Below are 20,241 nucleotides of genomic sequence, written 5' to 3' on the forward strand. Positions count from 1 at the left end.
GCACAACTGTAGCCCCATGTTTCCTGCCAGTGGCCGCTCACGTGGTTTCAATGTTTGCTATTATAAAATGTGGCTGCGCACCTCTGTGCACATCACCCCGTACACCTGACTGTCATCCTAGGAAAGCGTGAGAAAACTGGGATACTGGGCAAACACCCCACGTTTTTAAGGCTCTTTGCCCACACTGCTGGTGCCCTTCAGAAATTGTGCAGACCTCAGAGCACAGGGTCGGGGGAGGAGAAGAGCGTCCCTGCGCCCCGCCCAGCTCCGAGAATTCATGCTAAAAACCTGGTGCCGCAAACACGGCGCCACATTACGTTTCTTCAGGTGTCACTTATTGGTGAAATCCTTTCTAGGCCTTATAAATTGCTTGTATCTCTTCTTGCAAGAATTTTCTGTCCCTGATCTTTACCCTTTCGTCTTCTTAGTGTTTTTCTCGAATGCTTTTTTTTTTTTTTTAAAGATTTTATCTATTGACAGAGAGACACACAGCGAGAGAGGGAACACAAGCAGGGGGAGTGGGAGAGGGAGAAGCAGGCTTCCCGCGGAGCAGGGAGCCCAATGGGGGGCTCGATCCCAGGACCCCGGGATCATGACCTGAGCCGAAGGCAGACGCTTAACGACTGAGCCACCCAGGCGCCCCTCGAGTGCATTTTGTTTATGCTAAGACTTGGCTAGAAAAGTATACATTCTTTATTTTGTATTGTTCTCGTTCTGGTATATAAAACAACACATTTTACTTTGTCTAAAATAACTTGTAAGATAAAAATCTTGTCTAGTGACCACACTTGTATCATTCTCACATTTACTCCTATATATTTAACAGAATTTATACCTTACCAATTATTTCGGTGGTGATGGAGGCTAATGTAAACAACGGTGCCACTTTCCTTTCGTAGATCCGCTTGCCTTGTCCTTTCCCTCCGAACGGATTAATAAACACCAGTAAATGCTTTGGTCTCGATGCTACAAAACAACAATGTGTAAATCACAGTGAATGCAACAAATATCAACAGGAAGGACTGTGTTACTGAAGAAAATCTAATGACTATGGTTTGAGAACTCTGCTTAGCATTGCCTGAACAAAGTATCTTTAAGTTAAAGAACCGTGCTAAAGAGTTTCCTAATCTATGAAAAGAGAAAAGTGACAGCCTATCAGAATGGGCAGGAGCTTTGTGTATCTGCAAATCCCCAAGAATTCAGAATTCTGACCGAGACAGACACGGTCTCCTGATGAAGAGTCCTATAAAATGTGACTTCTGGAAAGTGAAGGAAGGTGAGTCTGCAGAGAAGAAGAAGAAACATGTGTACAGAAGGGCCCACTAGGGGAGACAGGACGGACAGATGGACAGACAGTGAGACACAGACAGGCCGTCAGCCCCTGGCTTCAGTCCCGTCCAGAGAGCCTCCTCACCTGGCTCACACCCATGTTTGTACAGCAACTCCCACCATTTTTGTTGGGGTCAGTTCAAATAGATTCTGACACTCAAAAACAAACAACTAACAAATCAATAGAAGTAGCAAGAAAGTATATACTCCAAAAAATGGAAAGCCTAAGGCCACACAAAATTCTGCACACGGAAGTTCACAACAGTACTGTTCGAGACAGCCCCGAGAGAAAACACCCTACGCGTCCATCAGCTGGCTGCTGACACACAGATGCGGTCCAGCTACGCAATGGAATACTACTGGGCAGTAAAAGAGCACAGACTGCTGGTATACTAACCAACGTGGATCCCTGTCAACGCCGTCACGTGGAGAGTCACAGCCCTACTCGAAAGGGCCCCCCTGATGTCATTCCATCTGCGTGGTGGCTGTCTCTGCACCGACAGAAGGATCACGAGAAAACTCTGGGGTGATCTATGTCTCATATAGGGCTTTGGGCAACAACAGCTACGTGTATGCATGTTCCAATACCATTGATTTAAACTCACGATCCGTCCACTTCACCGTATGGGAATTCTAGCTCAGAACGGTACACAAATGTTGATCTCTAATTCATGAGGTGCCCGCTGAAGTGTTTAAAGTGCCCCACGTCTGTCACTTACTCTGAAACTCAGCAGAGATCATAATGAACTAATGGACAGATACACAGATGCTGGCAAAGCAAAGCTCGCAATCCATGAACCACTGCACATCTACGCGGTGGGTATGTGCCTGTTTATTATACAATTCTTGCACTTTTTCTGGATGCTTGAAAACCTTCATAATAAAATACTGGGAGGAATGTACAGTAGAGAAAATCAATAAAGCCGAAAGTTGGTTCTTTAAAAAGACTCATAAAAATGGGGCGCCTGGGTGGGCTCAGTCGGTTGAGCGTCTGCCTTCGGCTCAGGTCATGATCCCAGGGTCCTGGGATCGAGTCCCGCATCGGGCTCTCTGCTCAGCGGGGAGCCTGCTTCTCCCTCTGCCTGCCTCTCTCTCTGACAAATAAATAAATAAAATCTTTCAAAAAGTAAAAGTAAAAAGATCCATAAAATTGACAATTCCTAATAAAGATGCTACAGAACTAGGGAGAAGAGACAAATTACTAATTATCAGGAATGAGAAAGGAGACATTACCCCAGAGTCTGCACATATTACAAGGGAAGTGAAAGGACTTCTTAATAATGAATTTATAAACTTGGATGAATGGACAAATTTTCTCAAAAAATACAACTTACCAGACCTGGCAGAAGCAATAGAAAATCTGAATAGTCTGATATTTAATGAAGAAACTGAAGTCATTAATGAAAACCTTCTCACAAAGAAACCCCAGGCCCAGATGGTTTCACCAGTGAACGCTTCCAAGGACTCAGGGAAAACCACAGCCCCAATGTCACGAAAACACTTCCACAGAACAGAAGGAAGGAGCATTTCTCATCTCCCTGCATGGGGCCACCAACGCTTGACAGCAAAACCAGTCAAGAGACTCACGCATGGCTCTGCTTCTCCCCTGAGCCAAGGTGTAGAAACCCTGAACAAAGTATCAGCAAGTCAACTCCAGAAACATACAAAAAGAGTTAGCGGGTTTGTTCAAGTGGATTTCATAGGAACACAAAGGCTTTTATACAAGAGAAACCAATGTTCTTAACACAGTAACTCAAAGAGAAGGCAATCACACGAGCACCTCCAGAGATGCAGAAAAACCATCTATCAAACTCAACAATCAGCCCTGGTTTAAGAAAAAACAAAGTCTAGAAAGCTAGGAATTAGAAACAAACTTCCCTAATATGTTTTTTTCCCCTGACTTTTAAATTTTTATTTATTTTTATCTTTTAAGTAATCCCTATGCCCACATGGGGCTTGAACTCACCACCCTAATATTAAGAGTCACCGGCTCTGCGACTCAGCCAGCCAGATGACCCTTAATGTTTTTTTTAAAAAATCTATTAAAAACCCAAGAAACATCATTCTTGACAGTGAAATGTTGGAAACTGCCCCGGAGAGCTGGACTGAGATGATCCTCCCCACTGGGACCCGCCCCAGGGGAGAAGTGTAAGAGAAATAAAAGAACTAAGATGAATGAAACGGGAGTGCCATTATTCACAGGTGACATGATTCTGCTTAAAGCAAATCCAAAAGAATCATTAATCCATTAAAATTAATAAGTGAATTTAGCAAAGTCATTGGATACAAAGTGAAATTCAATCCAAGTTCGACACAGAAGCAAGAAGAGAAGATCGGCGTGGTGGTGTCAGCGTGCGCGGGGTAAGGGCCGTCCTTCCCATCAGCCAGGCGGTCGAGCCCAGCCCTGTGTTTAAATGAGCCTTGACCACTCACCTTACACACAAAACCCAACTCCAAACGGACTGTAGGTCTAAACGTGAAAGGTAAAACAAAGTTTTGAGGAGAAAATATCTTTAGGGCCCTGGACAAAGATGTCAAATAGAATCCAAAGTAACCATAGAGAAAAATAAGAGAGAAATAGAACTACATGAAAATCGAGGACGTCTGTTCATCAGCAGACACCAGTAAGTATAAAAACACAAACCACAGAACGAGAGAAGGTATCTGTAATTCATAAATCCAACAAAAGATCTAAATCCACAATACGCAAAGAATATCTACATAACATGAAGAAAAGATAGACCACCCAACAGAAAAATGGACAAAAGACTTAAACAGACTCCTTACAAGAGGATTTCCAAGTGGCCCATAAACATAGGAACATATTTCTCACCTCTAGTAGCTATCAAGGAAATGCAAATTAATACCCTAGCGCAAGACTCCTGACACCCGTCAAAACAGCTACAACTTCTGGGGTGTGGAAAAGATGGGGGGCAACCAGGACTCTGATGTTCTGCCGGGGGGACTGTTGCTGGCAGTGCAGTCTGGAAGACGGTCTGATGGCGTCTAGTGGAGTTGAACGCACGCACGCCCCCCGCAGAAATTCCTCTCCCACGTACCCAGCCAAGAGAAAGGCCAGCGAGTGCCCAGCACGAGACATGCGCCAGAATGTTCAGAACGGCATTGTCTGCTGGTGCCCACATCCAGGACTAGCCCAGTGACCTTCAACAGTAAAATGGAGAAATCCATGGTCGTAGGCGGGGGACCGTGCCACCAGCCGGACGAGCAGCGGACACCACACACCCCAACGTGGGGTAGCCTCGCAAACATCAACGCTGAGCCAAAAGCCAGACACGGGGGCTTCTGCAGTATAATCTGATGTCTACGAAGCACGAAATGAAGCAGGCAGTGATCGCCCCGCGGGGGAGCGACTGCAGGGGCTCGGGGGGCCCTGGGGGGCTGGCAGGGTTCTGGTTTGGGATCTGGATGCTGGTTACATGGGAGCGCTCGGTGTGGGAGCTCCTCGAGCCGCACGCGCGGATGTGGGCGCTTCCCGGAGTCTGTGCTACTTCCAGGAGAATAAAACAGACAACACAGTTAGAGTTAAAATCACAGAGCAGCTGAACTAACAGAACCCTCCAATACTTGCAGATACAAGGGGCCTGGGGCAGCTGGTAACTGGAGGCTTTCGTACGAGTTCTGCGGAAAATAACCCCCCAGCTTTTAATGGGGGGCAGGTCCAGAGCCCTTCCTCTAGGAGTCCGAACCTACAGAATCAGCCCGAATCTAGAGACGCAAAATCTCAAGAAAGCGACAGGTGGACGGGGGCGGGGGGGGGGGGGAGACACAGGAAAGGAGCCGGTGAGGACGAGGAGGAAGAGTCTAGAGAAACAGGGGACAAGCAGGACAGAGCCCCCGGGGTGTGACACGTAAGGAACTGTCGGCGGGCACGCGCCGCGTCCTGCAGGATGAGACGGTCAGATGCAGGAGGCTTCCCGGGGAGGAAGTCTCTCTGAAGCTCATATGTGGGCCACACCATCTTCAAATAAATTGTCCCTCAGTTTTTGATCCAGATGCCAAATTAACTTAAAAAGACCAAAAACCACCCCACACCCACGCTCTTTGTATTCTGTGGTTAAACCCAGGACCGAGTTGACCGGATTATGTATAGAGATTATAACCGGACAGCACGAAACAGGAGAGGGAGACAGACTCTCGTCGCCCAGCAACCCATCATCATTTCAGATGTCGGGGCCCACCCCCGATGTGGGAGGTGCGTCCCCACTACCTGGGTTACGCCCCGCATTCACCTGCAATGCAGGGATCGCCATGCCCGCTGCCCAGAAACAGCAACCGGGGCTCAGCAGGCCCAAGCACCCACGGCCCGGCTCGCGGCCGGTCAGGGAAGGCGCCCCGGCCCTGGGAGGCCACGTGGGGGGCGGCCCACGACACTGGGCTGCTCCTCTAACTGGTATTTGGTCAGTTTCTAAGTCACACCGACCGGCCGCCACACGGTTACGGGAAGCGGTGGCCGAGGCGGGCAGCAGCTCCGGGGCAGCGGCCTGGGCCCGGGGGCACGCGAGCGCACGTACTGAGCTTCGCCAGCAGCTCTTGGAGGGCCTGCAACCACAGGTGACGCAGCGGCTCCTCGGCGCAGCAGAAGGTGACCTGCGCCCACTTCCAGCGGCGGCGGCGGGCTCTCTTCACGCAGTGCACTGCAAGACAGAGCGGGCCGTCAGGGCGGGCCTCGCACCCGCGCCCCGCCACCTGGCCGGGGAGCCGCTTCCGGGCCGTTCGGAAAAAGACCTACTTCTCAGTCCTTTTAACCCACATAAAAAAGAAAAACAAAGAAAGTAAGAAACGAGATGATCAAAACATTAACTAGAAGTCGATCTTGGAAACAGTTACATAAGGCGGTTTCTAAAAGATAAAAAAAAGGAGACACAGCTTGTCAAACAAGGGACGAAAACGTCGCCTTTTCACTGCGTGAAATCGGTGAAGACGGGGGAGGGAGTCCGCGCCCTCACCTGTGAAAGCGAAGGGCTTTTCCATCTTCTGCCATTTTCCGCTGCTGGAGCGTTTCCCGTGAGTGTCTGTTTCCTCTACGGTGATGATCTCAGAAATAGGCACAGAGCAAGCATCTGTAGAGACCACATCCTCACATCAGATGAATTTCACAGAACTCACGTGAGTACAAGAAGTCCATTCCAAAGGGCTGGGACCGTTCTGCTTTAATATTCTCATTAGGCATCCAAAAGTACAAAGAAAATCATATGCAGTTTTTAAATTCAGAGCTAAATACATTTGGGAAACTCAATGTTATCAGAAGATGGGACCGTTTATCCAACAGAGTCACCAAATGTAGACTGCCAACTTTTCAAATCATCTGCTCAGCTGACTTTTCCAGGCCAGCGACCGTGCTAAATTTGGGCAAAGATGTTCAAGACACTGTCTGTCCTTAGTCTGGCTCAGGAATCCAAGTGGGGAGGAAGAACGTGGCGAGCCTTGGGACAGGCAGGACCCAGGACCGCGCGTGCCCCGGAGAGTCAGGGCCCCACCGAGGCGGAGGCCAGGGGAGGGCAGGGGCTCTGGGAAGGCCTGGGGTTCCCGTCAGATGTGGGAAGCCCTGCATGGGCCTGGGGGCGGACAGCGGCCCATGTTGTCCACTGCGGGAAGCCCAGGAGGAGGCCACTCCGCGGAGCTGCCCGGATGGCAGAGGCAAGCCGGGCACCAACACGGCCGGGGGCCAGGAAGCAGAGACCCAGGGCAGCGAGCCCCCGTCTGCACAGGCCACATTCTGGAAGCGTGTCCGCAAACTGCTGTTAGGATTTCCGATCTATTTTTACATAGAAGAGCATTGTAAGCTGTGGTTTGGTCCCAGGTTGGCTGTAAGACCTGCCATGGAGCTGAAGTGCTCTGCTTCAGTAACAGCTCGTAGAAACCCCTGCCCTGGCACCTTGGCAGCTCCACATGGTCTGGAGGTCACTACCTGCGGAGGTCACCTAGGACCCGGATGGGCGTGGGCCTCCAGGGAGCCTTGGCAGGCGGGGAGGGGACGGTGCCCAACGGGGTCAGCCTGGCCAGGAGCAAGGGGAAGGGATACTCTTCCAGAGGAACCAGAAGTGGGCCTCAGAGGACAGCGTGGGCTCTGGCGCACCGGGGGGGGAGGGGGGGGAAGGCTGGGGGGTGCGGCTCGGGGCCCTCAGGGAAGCCGGTCACTGAGGGCTCCCTCCAGGGCACCCTGCCTTCTCCTCCCGTAGCAGCCTCTGCTCAGGGCAGCCACGCGGGCTTCCTGCCACCAGCTCCCATCCCACAGCCTGCCCCCCCACATCCTCCTCGATTCATGGGGCGCCGGCCTGCCTCCTTGGAGCTGCACCGAGTCCGCACCAGCGTTTCCTGGCCCTCCGCCCCGTCTCCTGGGGAAGAGCTGTCCGGTGTCTGCGTCTGGGGCACCGAGCAGGGCCAGGCTTACAGCGGGATGAGTCAGGGATCCGCCTCAGGATCACACGCTCACATGGTGATCTCAGACCCCTGAGAATGAATGTCAGGATCTCCCGCACCCCTGGGCAATCGGTACACTTGGGCCTGTCTGATAAGAAACAGCCAGGAGGTTATTACGATAAGCTAAGTGCGCACAATAACTAGGAGTGATATGCTTCTCAATATTCAAACAAAACGACGGACTACTTTAAGAAACTGCACGAGAGACGAACACAATAGTCATATTACGCCATTAAATTAGAAGTTACACATGACTCACGGGATAACCCACTTAAGAGAGTCTACAAATTAGTAATTCCTAATCTTGCTAATTTGGTTTGACAGACTCGAAGAACCGAACGAGGACGCGTGAGATGTCAGGAGGCCTCACGCCCTGCTCCCCAGTGCCGCGCCCAGTGCTGTGGTCCCCCCGAGTCCTGCTCGCAGGCTCACCCGTGACATCGCACACGGCCAGGACCACATCCTGAGAGCCCTGCAGTCCCCGCTCACTGGGGTACCCACCGGGCGCTGGACGCCGTTCCCGCCGCTGAGGGAGTGCGTGGAGGCGATGCTGGGGTGACAGTGCACAGGAGGGGTGCGCAGTGAGGGGCTGGAGGGGGCGCTCAGGGTCTGAGCAGAGACGGCAATGAGGCCGGGACAAGCCGCTCAGAAGCTGGCCTGGCAGAGAAGCAGAAGCCGAGGGAGGGACAGGGGTGGAAGCATGGGACGGAGGGACGGAGGCTTGTGACTTCGAGGCTGATGGAGCTTTCACGTGGGTGAGCTCAGGGGGCTCCGGGCAGAGGGAGGCCTGGGCTGACGCGGGTCTGCTCCTGCGTAACCGAAATGTGGGGGACAGGACAGGGGACACGACAAGGGAGGGACTCTGGGATGAAGCTTCGTGTCTTCCGCTACAGTCAGCCTACCCAGAGCGTCCTCTATCCTTGGCTGAGAACAAGACAAACCCATGGAAGCAGGACGTGCTATTTCCCATGCGCAGGAAGGCACAGAACTGTCTTCTCTAAAGAAAGATTGAGATGAGCAGGGAAGTAAAAATCTCTACTATCTGAAGAATGTCAGGAAGAGAGTGCCGGGTCTGGCCTGGGGGCTGCCCTCGCAGGAGCACAGGAAGCTTGATGGACGGGGACACAGACGGGGACAGGAGGACGGGGACTCAGATGGGGATGGGGATGCAGATGGGGACACGGATGCGGAGGCTTCAGGGCCGGGCATTCCTTTCTTTTCTAGTTCACTGCACATGTGCAAATCATGAGCAGAAGGCCCTATTTGTCAAAACTCTCCTCTCTAATTAGGAGGCAAAGAACTCCACCAAGAATCTGAGGAGACGGACAGCAAGCCCCTGCAGGACACAGAACATGTTACCCGGCTTCCATCAGTCTCCTCAGAGGCCAGGGTCTGGGGGCAGCAGTGGGGACCGCCTGAGGTCCTCCGAGGGTAAAGTGCAACCGTCCTGTGCCCGCCTCCTCGTGCTGGCCTGGAGGGGCCTCCGGGTAGGACAGCGTGTGTCGTGCAAACACGCCAAGCACAAGCAGGAACAACAGTACATTAGTGCGTGTACAAAAATGGAGGAGTGTCTTGCAAAGACTTAACAGTGGGAATGTGGAGGCACTTCCGTTTTCTACACGATATTAGCATTTCTCTGCCATTTGCCTGCATTTTGCATGACCTTGCACTGCGTGTGAGACTAGGAAAAAAAGAATGGTCTTCTGGAAAAGAGCAGGCAGGGACATGAGAGGTCAGATGTCCTGTCGTGAGGAAAGGTTACTTCCAGGCCACATTGGACCTGGCTGGTGGCCACGTCGTTGGACAGGGCTCCCCAGACGAGGACGTGGGGGCCCAGGGCACATGCTAGTCCGTCCTGCAGGCTGCCCCCCCGCCCAGCCCTGCCATCAGGGGCGCAGTCGCCCTGACTCGGGCCAGAGTCTGTACTTTCCTTGCTGACGCACCACGCATCTTTCCGGTGAAATCACCCTCGGATCTTACTCCTCATCACTGCCTTCTTCGAGCTGATCGCGGCCCTGTCTGCAGAGGGAGCAGCGGCCGAGGCTCACGGGAGTCACCTATCACTTTATAAAAGTAACAACCTGACGCCTCTTTTTAAAAACCTCCTAGTGCAGTACACGTCTGGACCAGACAGGTTTCTCCAACGGACAGAAAGACGCTGCAAACCACAAAACTCCCCGAGACCGGGGCTTCTCACCGGAACCACGGCACCTCTTCGTGGTGGGGCCATCCTGGCCGTTGCTGGATTTGGGCAGCATCCCTGGGCTCCAGCCACGAATGCCGGGGGCACCCCAACATTGCCGGACACCGGCCAGTGTCTCCTGGGGGCACCGTCCCCAGCAGAGAACCACTGCCCTAGGGGATCACTGTGCTTAGCAACCTGTTCTTTACACAGAAAACACAGAAGGAAACTAAGGCCGGTCTTGGGGGCGCAGGGGAAAGGTGGGTGTCCTACATGTGTGTGCGTCTGTCCCACAGGTGCCTCACACCCAACCTTCTAAATCTAAACCTATCTTTTCTGGTTTGCTGCCCCTTTCCAGAAGCTTCCTTCCCTGCTGATCCCCAGCCTGCAAAGAGTGCTCCATCCTCGTGCTCATTTGCCCAGCTACCCAGGAGTCCTGCCTGACTCCTTTCCTGCCTCAGGGTGGCTCCCAGCCTGACCCCCCCGCCCCCCGAGTGCACAATGACACAAATGTGGATGTGGCATCGCTCTGTTTGAACCTTTCGTGGGGACATCCCGCCGCTCACCACGCAGGTTAATCAACACCCCAGGCTCGGGGGCTGGGGGGCTGTCCGAGCCCCTCCCACCACCCACCTTCCTGGCAAAGCCTGCAGGCCCCAGTGCGCTGTCAGCCGCCCCCCGGACCTCCCCCGGTTCTTGGACCGGCACCCGCGCGCTGCCCCGAAACGGCAAACGCTCAGAACAACTATCAGAATAAATAAGCACCGATGCGTCCAGCAGAACTTGGAGATTTTCATCCAGAGTTCAGCCAAATCATGAAACAGCCTTGTAGGAATGGCACGGTGTTACCGGTATGTTTGTAAAACCTCTCTACGATACTCAGTTACTACACGGAAATGATCTTTTTAGTGGTGATGTAAAACTTCCCGGTCCATCGGGGTGACCGCCACCCCCCTAACAGGACAGATGGGGGGCGCGACCTGACCCGGCTGCTGGCGGCTGGCCACGACCGCATGACAGTCCTCCCGGTCCCTGCTCCCGGGCTGTAGGAAAGAGGAAGTGGGCTCGTGCCATCTTCTCTCGGCTCAGATAAGATCGCACGAGTCCGCAGCCGCCTGGGCGCCTGGGAGGGCCAGCTCTTCCCAACTCAGGGACGGTTCCCAGGCTGGTGGAGCCCTGCCTCCGCGGGTGGGTTTGAATGGGGTGCCATGGGGGGGTCTCCTCACAAGATTAGAGAGAACAATGGATGCATCATATGTCCCGAGTGCCACCTGACCCCCTCCCAGCAGCCTGTCTGCCAACACAGACCACCCTGCCCGTTCTTCCTGCTCCGAAGGCCCCGTAGGAACTCTCCGGGCTCTGCGTGCTCGCATGCATGTGTGTTCGTGTGCGTGCGTGCATGTGCATTTGTGTGTGTGCGCGCGTGTGCGGGTTCCTGTGTGTGTGTTCGTGTGCATGTGTGCATGTGTGTGTGCATGTGCGTGTTCGTGTGTATGTCTGTGTGCGTATGCGTGCGTGTGTGCATGTGTGCACGTGTATGTGTGCGTGTGCACATGCGTGTTCATGTGCATGTGTGCGTGTGTGCGTGTATGTGCACGTATGTGTGCATGCGCACGTTTGCGTGTGTGCACGCGCGCACTCGTGTACATGTGTGCGCGCATGTGCGTACGTGCGTGTTCGTGTGCATGTGTGCGTGCGCGCGTGCATGTTTGTGTGTGTGCGCATATGCGTGTTCGTGTGCATGTGTGCGTGCATGTGCATGTGTGCGTGCATGCGTGCATGTGTGTTCATGTGCGTGCGTGCATGTGTGTGCGCGTATTTGTGCATGTGCGTGTTCGTGTGCATGTGTGCGTGCGCACGCGTGTGTGTTCGTGTGCATGTGCGCGCGCACGCGTGTGTGCACGTGCGTGTTCGTGTGCATGTGTGTGCGCGTATGTGTGCATGTGCGTGTTTGTGTGTGCATGTGCACGCAGCCGGGGGGGGGCAAAACACTGCCCCGCCGTGTGATCCAGGTAGAGCGGACCCTGCTGGGAGGTCACCTGTGCATCACCCTGACCTCTGGCCCTCACTGTCCACCTGCTCTCCACCCCGGGGGATGCTGGGCTGTCACACACACACACAGGATTTGCTCTACGGGACACACTGTGGCTTTGGCCACCTCGTGCCACCAGCCCAGCTCCGTTCCTTCACTAGAGCGTCCCCAAGCCTCCTCGCCTTGGCTCACCTCACAGCCTCGTGCTTCAGAGGGTGACAGAATGTCCCACAAAACCATCAAGAAAACTGACCCACTCATGAGGCTTTGACATAACTTCCACGAAAATATTTTCCTGTCTCCTCACACTGAACTTCCCAAGAACGTGTTGCTATGCCACCAGACAAAAAAGTTTTAAACAAAGGACGCACTCTCCCCGGGCCTGCTACACTGGGGACACCTGAGCTCGGGGCCGTGAGCAGCAACTCAAAGCCTGGCGTTTGAGAAGATGTCTACACCTGCCAGATGAGTCTGTGAAGCTCCAGGAATTAGCATCCCATCCTGGGCTTGGCCCAACCAACATGCTGAGCCAGTCTTAGATGCTTAGGAAACACATCGTCCTGCACTGACAGAAGCGCGCACGCGACCTCACGTGTGTGCAGGGGTAGAAGGCAGACACACCTCTACCTGGCTCCCCCCGCAGGGGCCCTGCATGCACCTCGGGGAACGCTGGAGACCTCCCCCTCGCTGTTCTTTCTCTTCAGGCTGCTACGGTTGCAGTTATTTCTGGTCTTGAAAAGACTTGATTTGGAATCCAGTAGAAACAGACTGTTTTATTGCCCTCTACAGATATTGCAGATTTTGAGAAACAGATGTTCAGGCGAAGTTGGTCATAAACACAGAACTAAAGAGAGGCTTGTATTAATGACAACAGACTCCCTCCGCTTCCAGAGTCAGAGTATTTAAAAAGAAAAACAGTCTAAGTACAGGAAGAGCTATTTGTGTTCAGAGTAAAATGGGGAGACAGGGTGGTGGGTCCTGACACCCAGACGGTCACCGCCAGTTTCTGGGCAGGGAGCGCCCAGGGCAGCGCTGGGTTTGAAGACACAGCCCAGGAACGAGGTAGGAAAATCACAACCGTGTGAGGCAAACACACGTGTTCTGCTACAAGTGTTTTCTTCCTTTCGTCTTCCCTGTACCTGGGACAAGATACAGCCCATCTGTCCAGCGTCATCAGGATGTGGGCCCTAGTCTAGTTTAAGGTCATGTTGTCGAAGTTTAGGATTGAAATTTTAAGTAGCGTCAACTTTTGCAATGCAGTAAAAACTGAGCCAATTCAAAATAAAGTGGGGCGCCTGGGTGGCTCAGTCGTTAAGCGTCTGCCTTCAGCTCAGGTCATGATCCCAGGGTCCTGGGATCAAGCCCACGTCGGGCTCCCTGCTCAGTGGGAAGCCTGCTTCTCCCTCTCCCACTCCCCCTGCTTGTGTTCCCTCTCTCTCTGTGTCTCTGTCAAATAAATAAAATCTTTAAAGAAAAAAAAAAGAAAGAAAGAAAAATACAGGAGAAGAGGCACATGTTCAACCAAATGAGAAAAAGAAAACCACACATTTTGAATACTTATTTGATATTTTTATTTTATACTATTAAACATGTTATAAACCAATCTCGAGATAGGATACTCACTCCTCATCGACAATAAATTCTACCTCTCATCTAACGCGTTACGAATTCCAAAGTAGCACGGAATGAACTGATCAGGTTTTACTGGTTTACAGGTTTACGTGTGTAATGCACACATAACTTGCTTGGGATGTCAAGTCCGTTCTACTCAGACTCACATGGAAACCGCCGCTGTCCCTCAGACAGACCGCCAGACACACACACACACCCAGGGTCTCCCCCATTTTCCAGCCTAAACTCTGCCCGCTCAGCACCCCCACCACCAGCGCCCCTGCCCTGTCCGTGATCACTGGGCACATGCACACACAGGCACACACCCAGCCGCTGTTCTGCCTCCCTGCTAGGTCACAGTGCCCCGAGGATGGGCCTGCCTCTGTGTGTCCCCACGGGCCACCGCCTCACGGGGCCCTGGCGCGCTCCCGCTGTGGGACGCATGTAACAGCAGTAACAATCCCGGCCGTTGTGAGTGCAGGTCTGTGCTAAATTTATAAGTGCAGATAATCCTCACGACGACGCGAGGGTAAGTATGATCCTCGCCTTACAGATGGACTCAACAGGAGACTTCACACATCCCCACTTCCCTGGGAAGTCAGACAACTCGTCCAAGCCCCAGACGGTGAGCGGCAGGCCCAGAATTGACTTTGGCAAATCGACTAAAACACGTTCCTCTCCACCGTCCCTGCCCTGCCCGCACCTGGTCCCGAAGGGCCCCCACCTCAACCTCAGGGCCCGAGACAGGCCACAAGGGGTGCACGTGAACAGCCACAAACCATTCAGAAATTGGTGAAAAGACTTTTTTTTAAACAATAATCAGGCAGCAAGTACAGCACACTGTGTTCGAGTATCTTTAATTTTGAAGGACTTAAACTTTCATTTGTAAGAATATCCTTATAAATACTACACTAGGGTAGGTCATTTTGTTAGGTTTTGCACGTTTTATAAAGAATCCTTCTTCTTAGAATGCAGCTCACGTGAGCCAGACGTGAGGCTGCCACAAGTCTCCCCCCGCTCTCCCTAGCAGACCTCAGCCGGACTTAGACACGCCTCTGTGTGTTCAAGCTCACAGTGACGTCTTGTAATAACAATAAAGCAATCCATTTTAAGGGCCACTGGTACTGGTTCAAGTATTACAATTAATACAAACTCAGAAAAATGTTCTCATGTAATAAAGTCCTTCCCAAAAATGGTCTGAAATGTTGCAACCAAATCTTAGCTGAAAGTGCGAGCGCTTTGCTGACAACGGGTACACTTCCCCTGTGCTCCCCTTCACGAGGAGGGGGACTTGTGCCGCCCAGCAGTTAACCCCCCGATAAAGGTGAGGACCGAATGGCCACCACAGTCCAGCAAAGCCACAGGTGATGCCGGGGAGACCCGGCTCTGCAGCAATCCGGGCAGAGCCAGCCAGGAACAGCTGCAAGCACTCTGCCTTCTGCTGTCTCCCTTGTCACGTCTGTGCTGTACGCCCTTCTGTGCTCGGCATGACCTGCTCAGACTGAACTTGCTCCACAATCATGACTCAGATGAGAAACAGTGCCTGCCGACAATCAGCTTTCCGGCTCCAAGTTCCTGGACGAACCTGAGTGCCCACAGCGGCCTCGTGTCCAACAGGAGAGGGACTTAGTATGTCATGAGGATGGTACATGTGCATGAGTACACACACACACACACACACACACAAATCGGCTGGGGTCAAGGCGGTTGGAGCATGCCACTCCGCAGGGCCCCCAAAGATACCCAGGAGGCCTGACACAGGACCAGAACAAAAACACAATCAAGGGCACAGTTCTGTTCCATGACACAATGTCACACACCAGAGCCCTGTGCGGGAGGGAGGAGATGGGCTAGGCCAGGATTGGACCGAGGCACACCCCCTTCCTGCACCCAGTGGTGTGGCCTGATGTGCTGGGGCAAAGTCTGAGCCTTCTGTGTGCTCAGGAGGCAGGTGATGGTAAGGAAAAAAGAAGACGGAGATTTAAAAACATGATTCAACCATATGTGGTCTAAATTCACTTCAAATCTAACAATGGAACAGGTAGAAAGTAAAAGGATGGAAAAGACATGTCACGCAAACATTAATCAGAAGAAAGCAAGAGTTCGGGTGCCTGGGTGGTCAGTTGGTTAAGCTTCTGACTCTTGATTTCAGCTCAGGTCATGATCTCAGGGTCGTGAGATCGAGCCCCTCGTCAGGCTCTGCACTTAGCTCAGAGTCTGCTTGAGATTCTCTCTCTCCCTCTCATTCTGTCCCTCCCCCTCCACTTGTGTATGTGTGTTTATGTGTGCGTGTTTGCTCTCTCTGAAAGGAAGGAAGGAAGGAAGGAAGAAAGAGTGGCTTGTTAACAGATAAAGCAGTCCTCAGAACAAAGAAAGCTACCAGAGACAGAGACGGACATTACATAATGAAAAAGGGTGAACCCCAAGTGAAGACATAGCAATCCTGAACATGTATGCATCAAACAACAGAGCAGGAAAATACATAAAGCAAAAATTTATAGAACTACAAGGCAAAATAGAGAAGTCCACAATTATAGTTGGAGACTTCAATAATCAATAAAACAAGTACACAGATCAACAAGGATATTAAGAACCAACACCATCGTCAGCCAACAGGATCCATCACATTTCTCCAAGAACAACAGAATACACACTCTATCAAGTGACTATGAAACATACACCACTATAGGCTACATCAGTTCAACACATTCCTTCTGTTCTTAAGTTACTTCACACTCTGGGGGATGTAGACAGGTTTGTGTGAAACTGGTCAGAGAGAAAGGAATTGGACCAATTCTGATGCCTGAGCCCAGTCTGCAAATGGATATGCTATCCCTCAGAGGGAGGATGGGCTTTCTGCTTACAGACCAGTGCATGATGGGACCAGAACCTAAATGGGTATGTTTCCCAAATTGCAGTGTCAGTTTTTCCAGATGACCAGATTTGTTTGCTTGCTTGTTTTGAAGGTCAAAATATTTTTAGTCATCTGGATTAGCTACTTTTACAATACATCACATGGTTATTCCCTCTTCACAAATAATGATTTAGAACAGGGTCAGCAAGCTGCAGGCCAAATCTAGCCAGCTGTCTGCTTTTATAAATAAAGTTTTATTGGCACACAGCCACATGAATTCATTTACATACTGTCTGTAGCTGCTTTTATGCTAAAACAGCAGAGTTGAGGAATTGTGACCCACAAAGCCTAAAATATTTGCTATCTGGCCCTTTAAGAAAATGTTTGGAGGCATGTTTTAGAGTAACAAATAAAAGTTAACCTTGAATAACCTCAGAAAAATCACAATGTTTCTGATCATGCTGGGCTACGGCTAAATCAGGGAATCTGATAATAACCGTGGCAAGTGCCCGAGGCAGCACCACAGGCGTGTCTACTCTTTCCGGCATCTGCTAAGACCGCAGAGGCTGAGCGCCTCTTCCTACAAGGGCACTTACCCAAATCTGGAGAGATTCTCTTCTTTTCTGGAAAAGGTAGAGAGGATTGCCATTTATTCCCTATTCAGATGTACTGAGATTCCTCCCTATCAGAACATGCAGGTCAGAGCTTTATATAATCTGACTATCTGCATTACTTGCGGCTTCAGAATGGGGTATTAATAAGACTTCCATGGGTCACGTCGGATAAGCGTTTGGTACGCGGCACTTTAGGATCTGCGGTGTTACTCTTTGGGACTGTGGAGAATTTGTGGGCTTTGCACAAACCAGTCACTCCTGATGGTTTCAAACCCACGCCCCTTCAGAGAAAAGCAAGGGTGCTTAACAGCAAACAGAGCAAGAGATCCCTGGGCGCCCCTCCCACCGCCATTCCCTGCAGGGGCGGTGGGACCTACAATGCCTCATGCCCTCTCCCCTCGCTGCTTGATGGGGGAGCTCCGGAGAATGGGGACGAGCTGACACTGGAGTCTGCCCTCCGACAGAATGCAGGGTAGAGAAAACAAATACATACAAAAATTTAAAAAGCAAAAGTCACCACACAAAGCAGAGAGAAACAGAGCTATACAAAACTCAGAGGAAGAAGGCTGCTGAAGGGCAAAGCCCCAGCAGGGCTGAACCTGGAAGGAGGGTAGGATTCGAACCTGGGACAGGAGGAAAAGCGTCTGGCAGGGAAGCCGCGCTGAATCAGAAGGCAGCAGGTGGGGCGGCTACCACGGGTCCAGATCACGGAGGCTGAGTGCGAGCCACGCACCTGCAACAGGACGCCCGCGGGGCCAGCGAGCGGCGCGTGTGGAAGAACTTTCTAGCAGAGCCTCAGTGCCGCTGCACCCAGCGGGCTCCTTCCTGCGCGGGGCCGCTCTAGAAGGGCTCAGGGTGCTCTCCAGACTTCTGATCCCACAACCAGGGTTCAGCCATCACAGGACTGTTCTGAGGAGGCGACAGAGAAGGAGAAAGACGGAAAGGGGAGGCCCAGAGGCGGGCGGTGGCAGAAGGCATCGGAAGCCGTGTGCGGAGAAGGAGAAGCATGTGCGCAGGGGATGGCGACAAGAGGCGTGCGCCGTGACCCGGGGGCAGCACGCGGGAGAAGCAGAGCCGGCGGGGGGCACCCAGGCCCAGGCGCGAAGCGGAGAAGCCGCTGCTGACCGGTCTGAGCCGCTGGCCGAATCCAGCTCGGAATCGGGTGTCGTTCGAGACTTGGCACCAGAGCTCAAGAGAAGTCACGAAGCAGAGCAAAAGCCGTAGGCCCACGTGGTGCTGATACTCGGCCCGTGAAGTCAGCCCAAGACCGTAAGAGCGAAGAGCGCCTTATTCTGGCCCAATCTACACGTTCGAGAAACACATGCTGAAGGCAGAAACCGACTGCATTCCGTAAGAGAGCCCGCATGCCAAAGTCTGGGCTGGTGGAGAAGCAGCAGAAATCGGGCGAGGAGAGGAAAGCAAACACTATCACGATAGCAGAGTGTCTTAAACACACGGAAGACACCCTTCTAAACTGCGAAAGACCCTTCCTAGATACCAGTGTTCTTCCTTGACACAGAGGATCAAATAGGGTCGATGGGCCAAATGATAGATCCTTTTTTTAAAAACACTGTCAAAATATTTCCAGATTAATGTCCCAAACCAGCTTGTCGCAAGTTGCTCCGCCCTCCACGCTGCTTTGGTTTCAGGATCTCCCCAGACACTCATCACTCATCCTTGAATTATGTTCTTCTGTGAACAGCCTGTACGTATTCTTTGCAGTGGATTTTTAAAATCAATTTTGTTTTGAGAGAGAAAGAGTGTGTGTGTGCAGGGAGGGGGGTGGGGCAGAGGGAGAGGAAGAGAGACTCTTAAGCAGGCTCCACGCCCAGTGCAGAGCCTCATGAGGGGCTAGATCCCACGACCCTGAGAACACGACCTGAGTGGAAGTCAAGGGTCAGACACACAACTAACTGTGCCACCCATGTGTCCCTAAACCCATTTTTGTGTGTCCAAAATGTTTTCTTAATTTTAATCCTTTGACTGTCATATTTGTTGCAAATATCACTGCCATCATCTTTTAAATTATGGAGTCTTACCAAAAAAACTGTAAGATTTTTATTTATTGAAATAATCTAGATTTTTCTTTTTGTATAGATTCCATCTTGGTTAGTGAGGTCTTCCCATATTCCAAAATTATAAATTATCCTCTGTTTTCTTGTACTAATTTATCTTTACATCAAAATCTTCAATCCATCCAATTCTGATTTTGAGGAACTTTTATATCATCAATAAATAAAAAAGGCATTTGTAGTGTTCATGTAATAAAAGATTGCACAACCAAGAAAAATCACGTCTTAAGACATGAGCTTTCTTATGCTAGCTTTCGACTCCTAAATATGCATCCAAGAGAAAAGAAAGCATATGCCCCCAAAAGGACTTGTACGCAATGATCAGTATCTTTATTCATACAGCCAAACACTGGAAATGGTCCTGAAGTCCATCAAGTGAATGGATAAACAAACTGGTTTTCTCATACAATGCAGTATTACTTTGTGACAAGGAAGAACCAACCACTGACACATGATGAATTGCAAAAAGATTAAGTGAGATAAAGAAGCCAGAGACAAGAGCACATACTGCATGACTGCACTTACAGGAAATTCTATTAGAGGTCGACTCCATTCCTGGTGATGGAGCTGTGCAGAGACGCAGAGACGCAGAGACGGAGGGATGGAGCTCGGGAGAAGGTTCTGGGCTGGTCTGAATGTCCTGTATCTTGATGGGGTGTTGCTTAGGCAGGTGCATATATTTATCAAAATTCACCAAACTATACCCTTAAAATATGTGGATTTTACTGCCTGCAAATTATACCTCAATAACGCTGACCTTATTTATTTTTTGAAGATTTTATCTATTTGAGAGAGAGAGAGAGAGATCGCGAGCACGCATGCCCATGTGCACTCACGAGCTGCGGGGAGGGGCAGAGGAAGAGGGACAAACAGACTCCCTGCTGAGCAGGGAGCCTGATGCAGGGCAGGACCTTGGGATCATGACCTGAGCCAACATCAGACATCAGACGATAAAGCTGATGTTAAAAAGTCACGTTTTAAGTGAGTAAATAGTACCCTGGAAAACACTCTGCAGTGTTTCCCTAACTCTTCTTTCATGCATGTTTACATAGACAAAAACACCAAATAGTAGTCACTGCTTAAGGGTGAGACTAAGGGTGAATTCT

The 20,241-nt window shown here is 51.4% G+C and overlaps 1 protein-coding gene across 1 annotated transcript in view; it reads right to left on the reverse strand.

Moving 5' to 3' along the window:
• CERK (ceramide kinase) overlaps positions 1 to 20,241 on the reverse strand; it is a 40,459-nt gene that overhangs the window by 16,728 nt on the left and 3,490 nt on the right. The window contains exons 2-4 of the mRNA XM_036072836.2: positions 6,297 to 6,410; positions 5,862 to 5,984; positions 841 to 966 (exon numbers count right to left, since the gene is read on the reverse strand). Of these exons, the coding sequence (XP_035928729.2) occupies positions 841 to 966; positions 5,862 to 5,984; positions 6,297 to 6,410 (363 nt within the window). The remainder of the gene's footprint in view (positions 1 to 840; positions 967 to 5,861; positions 5,985 to 6,296; positions 6,411 to 20,241) is intronic.

The sequence above is a fragment of the Halichoerus grypus genome, chromosome 6 (assembly GCF_964656455.1).
Source record: "Halichoerus grypus chromosome 6, mHalGry1.hap1.1, whole genome shotgun sequence".
Lineage (NCBI taxonomy): Eukaryota > Metazoa > Chordata > Mammalia > Carnivora > Phocidae > Halichoerus > Halichoerus grypus.